Source organism: Harpia harpyja, chromosome 25 (assembly GCF_026419915.1).
Source record: "Harpia harpyja isolate bHarHar1 chromosome 25, bHarHar1 primary haplotype, whole genome shotgun sequence".
Taxonomy (NCBI): Eukaryota; Metazoa; Chordata; class Aves; order Accipitriformes; family Accipitridae; genus Harpia; species Harpia harpyja.
In genome coordinates, this window is record NC_068964.1 from 746,216 (window position 1) to 754,093 (window position 7,878).

Sequence of the window (7,878 nt, forward strand, 5' to 3'; positions counted from 1 at the left end):
CTGCGTCTCCAGAAATGCAAGCGGACCCGGTGCCCCCCTGCCACGTTCCTGGCGCTGCGGCTCTCCACCAGGTTGGTCTTGCTCCTGGCAGAACTTGGGGGTCAGTCACAGCAGAATAAGGTGGCGATTTTGTCCCTGGGTGGGGGGTGGCTGGAGCTCATGCTTGTTGGGGATGTGAAGGTCAAAGGTGACCTGGGCTACAGTGACCATGAGGTAGCGGAGCTCAGGATCCTGAGGGCAAAGAGGGTGAAAAGCAAGGTCGCAACCCTGGACTTCAGGAGAGCACTTTGACTTTTTCAAAGATCTGCTTGGAAGAATCCTGTGGGATAAGATCATGGAGGGAAGGGTGTTACCAAAATAGATTTGCTTGTGTTTTTCTTTTCTTCTAGTTCATACCCGGGTATCGGAAAGAAGGTAGAAGAAGTACACACTAGCTAAAACCCCCAGTTTGGCTTGGTGTTTTCTCACAGCAAACCCACTTGTACAGGCGAAGTCACTCTTGGTCAAGTTCTCTTGCGCAGGGCTTTGAAGCCATCTTTACCTTGTAGCTTTTTCTTGTATAATAAGCAGAGGGCCCAAGAAAACTGGTTGATGTTCACAGATGACCTCTGTGTTTCCCACGTTCCACTCCCTTGCTCAAGAGACCACTTCCACTGGGGCTGGCAAAGCTGGAGGTGTCCATTTGCGCTTGTGGGGTGTAGCACCAAGTAACTTAAAGGCACGCAACAAACACATACAGAAAAAGCAATAAACGTATCTCTACAATAATGCTTTGAATCACGTGTCCCACCCATCCTGTCAGGGAATTAAATCACTCAGCCCACCAGGCACCACCAGTAGATTGTTTCTTTTGATGCATTAAGTCCTGGAGATGCTGAATGTCATCCTCTGTGCTGGCTGATTCATCGGTTATGTTGAAGGAACACATGCCTTTGAAATTGAAGCAGTGTTTATGGTGTCAAAGGAGGAAATGGTCCACTGCCAATCAATTTTGTAATGTTCATTGGTATATGACCACTACCTACTTAGAAAAAGTAGCAATGAGGAACACTAATACCAAAACCACTTAGCATAGCATAATTCTGTAATACAGCTACTGGGGTTGGCATGCCAATGAAGCATGTTGTCAAAAGATCTGCAGCTGTTAATCTTCCCTTAATAAAAAAGGCAGATGAGTTAGTTACAGTAGAGGCTAACGAAATCCAAGTGTTTGCATGTTGATCTTGCGGAAATGTATTCAGGGCACGTGCTTGTCGTACAAGATGACAAAGCACGATGAGCCAACCTGTGGTAAGGGAGGAAAACGGGAGTGTTGTCTCCTTGCAGTAATACATATGCCATTGCTCCAGCTCTTTCAGCAAATACTAGTCTGGGTTTGAAAGCTGATGTGGGGCAGTTGCCCACATGGATTGGAGAGCTATGGCTTGGTCTTTAAAGTTTGAGGGAGATAGGGCCCCTTTTATTTTGTCCCACCCTTTCACCAGGCCTTCCAGGTTGGGAGTGGGCAACCAGTCCATCACCTCCCTGGGGATGATTCCCTTTGAGATACACTCTGTCCACAGCGTATGTCTTTTATTGTCAGGAGGCCGTGTCAACCTCATCGGAGGTGGGAGTCAAGAATCGTACAGGGGCTTAGGTTCTGTTTCTCCATTCTCTTCCACCCTCCTGAAGTCTGCTTTAGATTTTGTCTCTCCCTGAGTGGTGAATCCCATCCGTCTCTTGTCATTAATCAATTCCTGTGTTATTTCTCCCCATGTCATCTCTGGGGGCCTCCCTTTCTTTGGGGTGCTCTCAAGCGATCTTGTAGTTGTACTGTATACAATTTCAAGGCATCAGAGAGTCCCCTTATAAGAGGATGCAACCTTTCAGGGTCTGTCGTGTATTGCATGGGAAATGACTGTTGTGGAACCAGGAATCGATCATGCATCAACTGGAGACAGGCAGTCTTTTGTTCACTCTCCAAAATGTGACCCACTGCAGGTGTTTTAATTGAAAAGGGGTCTCCTCTCTCCATAGGATCCAATCCACATGCTCAATATGCTACTCTTTGGGTCAGGGACCACGGCTCTCTATTGTCATCTGTAATTAGGAAAGCTCCCAGACCCCGATATCCCCTTGCCTTATCCTCACTTAGCAGGATGCGGTCACCCCCAGCAAGGGATACTCTCCACACATACTCAGTTTCCATTTCTCGGGGTCCCTGGAATATTTTTCCTGAATTTTAGCCAAATCAGTGGGGGAATAAGAGACAATGTGGGTGGTAACTTGTTGGGCTCCTCCTTGGCCACCATCCACAGTCTCGGTCTTAAATCAAAGGCTGCATTGTGACTTCCCCCATCCCAAGAGGAAACATTTCCCTTATCTGTCCTAGGTCTTCAAAAGGATATGATTTTGATTCTTTTTCCCCATCAGAGTCTGCATCCACATTTTCTACACCAATCTGGGAGCGAGTTTCATCTAATTGCTCCCTTAATACCCTTTTCCACTCCAAAGCCTCCATCAGAGCAGTACGTAACCTCTGGTTAGTCACTTGCTCAGCAGCAAGTTGATCAGAGACACTTCTTGTCTCATTTTCCAAATGCTCCTGCAAAACCTTCGCTAAATCTTGAAAGGATTTTATCATCTTTCCTTCTGCTTGTCAGGTCACACGTTTGTTTCATGGTGCTGCCACAAGAATGGCTCCTAAAACCACACAAACCAATGTTATGCCAAGGGGGAAGAGTTGGGCATGGTAACCCTCTAATCTCTCCAGGAGAGAAATAGAGTCTACAGTCAGGTTTCCAAGGTGGGGCATAGTGGGAGTCATACCAAGGGGAAAGAGCTGGGCACTGTAGGCACTTAATCTCTCCAGGAGAGAAGTAGATCTACGGTCAGATCTCCTAGGGGGAGCATAATGGGGACACAATTACAAGGATCAGATGTTTTTAGTAGTCCGCTGGGGACTACCTCTACACACGGACCTCCCAGGGAGACCGCAACAAAATCAGATTATTAAGTTCTCCGAGTACCATCTCCCCTTGTGTATGACTCCTCTCAGAGGGGGGCCACAGTAAGGACCTAGTCCCAATGATCGCTTTAGCAACACCAAGGAAATCCTGCTGACTACACCAAAAATGTCATGACCCGGACTGGACAGACCAGGGAGTCATGCTGAATTCGGAATTCCATTGGGCTAAATTAAGGTGAAACGACACCAAACAATCAGTTAAATATTTTATTCATGACAGAAGCAAACTGCGTTTGGGAGGTATAACAGTAGGTGGCGTGGTTTCTTGCAACAGGAATAGGCATGGAACTACCTCAGTAACCCGTGGTAACCATATACATCACTTTAGGGAATAAGGAGAGAAAAGGAAAAAGAAAGAGAGAACGATATCTCTGGCCCTCGATCCAGCATTGGTTCAGTCGGCTGAGGGGTCCAGTCAGCCGAGGGGTCCAGTTCCGGCGGGCTTGTGCACATGGGGCTTCAGTTCATGTGCTTTTACCATCTTCGCCCCTCCTTTGGGAGTGCACTCGAACTCCTTAGGCTAATTAGGTGCCCTGATCAGTTTGTGAGCCTTTGGGCTTGGGGGTCGTTTGGGGAGCAACCTCCCCCTCCCTGCAGACGTGATCTTTCGCCATGCACGGTGAGCTGCCCTGCCCAGCCTGTCCAAAGCAGCGTTATCAGAACAGGGAGCTGTGCACCCTCCGGCACGCCCTTCCCCTCCTGTTGCTGATGTCCAGTGCTGAACGGCTTCTCTTCACCTGTGGCTCCTTGTTAGGCAGAGTTCATGCAGAGTTCTTTGTTAGGCAGAACTTGCCCCACCACAATATTTGAGACATTAACTCTTTCAGTCTCTAACACCCGTACAGGGGACACTGGTGTGAGGGACAGTGGGAAGAGGGGACACTGGGTGACTCTGGGTGGGGGGGGTCCCGGGGATTGATGGGCTCCGGGGGGGGTCCCGCGGGTCCACTGTGTGTCCCCCCAGCCTCCGCCTTCCTCCAGCTCTTTCGCTTTATCCCAGTCTGCGGGAATGCAATCCGCCTGGCACCCAGAGACGTCCGAGGCGGCTCTAGGCTGACGTTGGAGGGAGGGTGGAGGGAAAGAGGTAGCGGTGCCACTGGGGTGGGGCTTGAGTGGTTGCGGGGCTTGGGAGTCCATGCAGTTGCGGGGTCGGAGCGGAGCAGCGTGATGGGGCTGGGCCGAGGGCTGGGACTGGAGCTGGGGCTGCTGCTGGGACTCCTCGGCGGGGCGGCGAGCGGTGAGCACAGCCGGGGATGCGGGAGCCCTGGGCACCGGGATCCCCCTAGACCGTCCTCTTGGCACCAGGAACCCTCCTGGGCACTGGGACCCCTTCGACCCCCCCTTTCCGACCACCCCGGTCCCCCTCCCCAGTCACAGGGACCCCCTGGGAACACTCCCCCAACACCTCCGGTTCCCCCTTCCCGGGGCCCCCCCCCCGGATCCCCCTTTTCTGAGAACCGGGACACCTCCCCCACCCTGCCTCAGACCTTCCTGCTCCCTTGGACCCTCCCCCAGATCTGCTTTCTTGGACACCGGGACCTCCCTGGCCCCCCCCTTCCCAGGCATCCTGGGTCCCCACCCCTTGGACACCTCTGGGACCCCCCTTTCCTTGACACCAGGACCCTGCTGGGCTCCCCTTCCCAGGAACCAGGACCCCCCTCCCACACATAACTCACTCCTCCACCAATCACATTCCCCCTGAAGCTGTCCCACCCCCCCATTGCCCCAATCTGCTCCCCTGGGACCCCCGCCCAGCCTCAGTGCCCACCCCTGGGACCCCTCACCCCTGTCCCCCCCAGCCCCACTGCCCCCCAACTCTAACCACTCCCTGTGTCCCCACAGAATTGCACTCCCTGCGCTACTTCCACATGGCAGTGTCAGAGCCCAGCCCAGGGGTCCCCCAGTTTGTATCCATGGGGTACGTGGACGGGAACCTCATCTCACGCTACGACAGCGAGACGGGGAGGACGGTGCCCCGGGCAGACTGGATGGCGGACAACCTGGATCAGCAGCACTGGGATGGTGAGACCCAAATCGGACAGAGGAATCAGCAGGTTTACCGCATCAACCTGGACACACTGCGGGACCGCTACAACCAGAGCGGGAGTGAGTGTGGGGCTCTGTGGGGCTGGGCTGGGGCTCTGTGGGACAGGATGGTTCCTTCCCCCTGCTCCAAGATCTTGCTGTGCCCCACGCTGCTGCCCCGTGTTGTGCCGGCCCTTGCCTGCCTGGTGTCACTGTCAGAGGGCTCCCAGCCACCCTGTCCCCCAGCCCGAGGGGGTCCCGGCTGCCCTGTCCCAGCCCCACAGTGCTTGGGATCCCCTGTCCTGGATTTGGGGGGGCTTCTGGCCACCCCAGCCCAGCGCATCCCCCCCCCCCCCCCACACACACACGGTGCCCAGGACTCCAGCCCAGGAGTGGCCGCCACGTCCCAGCCCCTCACCATCCCCGCGGCAGTGGAGACCCCCAGAGCCAGAGGGGCTCCCACCCCCAGTGTCCCAGGCCCTTGCCCTCCCCATGGTGCTGTGGCCCCCCATCCCAGAGCCAGAGGGGCTTCCCCCACCCCATCCCATCTCCTTATCATCCCCAGCCCCAGCATTTGGGACCCAGCCCAGCCCCGCGCTGTCCCGGGGTGCCGTGGGGCTGGGTGCCAGCCCAGCCACACCCTGGGTGCAGGGGGTCTGCGTCACGGCTTTACGTGACACCCTGAGTGCTGTGGGCCCTGGGCAGGAGGGTGGGCAGCTCTCGTGCCGGTACCCGATCCCCCCCAAGGGTCATGCAGGGTTGGGGCGGGGGGCACTGCTGGGGGTCCATGCCCCACTGAAGGCCCAGGGCTGCAGCAGCCCCTCAGCCCCATTTCCCTGGTCGTGTTTCAGGGGCTCACACACTGCAGCACATGCACGGCTGTGACATCCTGGAGGATGGCAGCACCAGGGGGTATCTGCAAGATGCCTATGATGGGAGGGATTTCATCACCTTTGACATGGACAAGATGACGTTCACCGCAGCAGACGCGGTGGCGCAAGTCACCAAGAGGAAGTGGGAGAAGGACGGGAGTGAAGCTGCACGGCGGAAGCACTACCTGAAGAACACCTGCATCGAGTGGCTGAGGAAATACGTGAGCTACGGGCGGGCCGTGCTGGAGAGGAGAGGTGAGGGCGAGACGGGGACCCTGGGGACGGGCTGCTGTGGGTGCGTGTGCCGGCTCTCACCGCCACCCCCTCCCCAGAGCCCCCCATGGTCCGAGTGTCAGGGAAGGAGGCCCACGGGATCCTGACCTTGTACTGCCGCACTTACGGCTTCTACCCGCGGCCCATCACCGTCAGCTGGCTGAAGGATGGCGAGGTGAGGGACCAGGAGACCGAGTGGGGCAGCATCGCGCCCAACAGCGATGGCACCTACTACACCTGGGCCTCCATCGAGGCCCTTCCAGAGGAGAAGGACAAGTACCGGTGCCGCGTGGAGCACGCCAGCCTGCCCGAGCCCGGCCTCTTCACGTGGGGTGAGCGCGGTGGCCTTGGGCACGTGGAGCAGTGGTGGGCTGGGGTGGTTCCCCTTCCCCTCCTCACGGTCCTGCTCTCCCCCAGAGACGGAGTCCAAGCTGGTCACCATCATCCTGGCAGTGGCTTTTGCCATCCTACTTACTGTCGTCGTCGCTGGATTCGTCTTCTGGAAGTACAAATCAGGTAAAGCACCCGGGCCGGCGAGGCAGAGGGGTGCGGGAGGAAGGCAGGGGCGGGGGGGCCGGAGGGGCTGTGGGCATGAGCCGCTGTGCTCTGCGGACCCCCCAAGCTTGGTGGCCATGGTGGATGCTGATGCATCTTTCTCTCTGCAGGGAGGAAGAAGGAGGGTTATGATCCGGCGGCAGGTGAGTACCGGCGGCAGGTGAGTACCGGCGGCAGGTCCAGCTCCAGCCGCTGCCCAGTGCTGGGGCGGTCTTGTGGCTCAGGTTTCTGGCCTCTGCCAGCATTTCCTGATCCCCCGTCCTCCCTGTGCTGCCCTGCTTTAAATCCCCGTAGCAGGGACGTATGGAGGAGATCGTGTCTCCTCTCTGGTGCTCACGGCTCCATCCTGCTCTCCCAGTGGCTGCAGAGCGGCCGTGGCTCCCGGGCCGGCTCCTGGCATGTGCGCCGTGCCCGTAGCGAGGACGGGGCTGGCAGCTCACGGCTGTTTCTCTCTCACAGGCACGGACGGCGGGTCTGGCAGCTCAGCCAAAGGTATGGTGTGGGACTGGGGGGATGGACGGGGCACCCCAGCTCTTTGTGCTCCCCCGTGGGACCCGCAGCCGGAGCAGCACTGGGCTACAGGAGAGGGACACGGAGACCCCCAGAGCAGCGGGTTGGGGACAGGGAGGTGGCCCTGGGTGACACTGTCTCTTCCTCTCGTCCCTGCAGGGCTCACCGTCTAACTGCTCCACGCGGGGCCAGCACGTGGTTGGATTCGGCCCCCTGCTCTATCGCCGGCTGGACGCAGAGAGGTGCTGGAGGAGGCTGAGAGCTGCCTGCAGAGAGAGCTTGTCACGCTGCACTTGCCCACCCCTGGCTGTGGTGGTGGCTCTTTTGGGTGGGTGAACATCCTATTTTCTGATACTTGGAGAGCTGCAGTTATTACCGATGTTCACTAATTTTGAGGTTGCAGCTGATTTCTTCCGTGTGTGTGCATTTCCTGGCTTTCACAATAAATGCTGGTCCCCATCCTCCGTGGGGCTGTGTCTCCTTAGCCGGTGCCTCGTCTGCGCTCGCATCCTCGGGTCGAGGGCTGTGCTGGTTTTGGCTGGGATAGCGTTGATTTTCTTCATCGCAGTCCAGCGTAGTGCGGTGTTTAGGATTTGTGACCAGAACAGTGTTGGTAACACAGCGATGGATGTGAAC

At 56.9% G+C, this 7,878-nt stretch overlaps 1 protein-coding gene across 1 annotated transcript; it reads left to right on the forward strand.

Moving 5' to 3' along the window:
- Positions 1-4,091: 4,091 nt before the first annotated feature.
- LOC128135845 (class I histocompatibility antigen, F10 alpha chain-like) lies at positions 4,092-7,631 on the forward strand. Its single transcript, XM_052774931.1, has 8 exons — positions 4,092-4,244; positions 4,850-5,113; positions 5,884-6,159; positions 6,237-6,509; positions 6,595-6,693; positions 6,843-6,875; positions 7,192-7,224; positions 7,402-7,631. The coding sequence occupies exons 1-8, from the start codon at positions 4,175-4,177 to the stop codon at positions 7,413-7,415; spliced, it is 1,062 nt and encodes a 353-aa protein (XP_052630891.1). The 5' UTR covers positions 4,092-4,174; the 3' UTR covers positions 7,416-7,631.
- Positions 7,632-7,878: the final 247 nt, after the last annotated feature.

Excerpts from the sequence above, each read along its gene's own strand:
- LOC128135845 (XM_052774931.1), top strand. The coding sequence starts at position 4,175 with ATGGGGCTGGGCCGAGGGCTGGGACTGGAGCTGGGGCTGCTGCTGGGA. Across the intron at positions 6,510-6,594 it reads GCCCGGCCTCTTCACGTGGG|AGACGGAGTCCAAGCTGGTC; the intron begins GTGAGCGCGGTG and ends GCTCTCCCCCAG. Across the intron at positions 6,694-6,842 it reads CTTCTGGAAGTACAAATCAG|GGAGGAAGAAGGAGGGTTAT; the intron begins GTAAAGCACCCG and ends TTCTCTCTGCAG.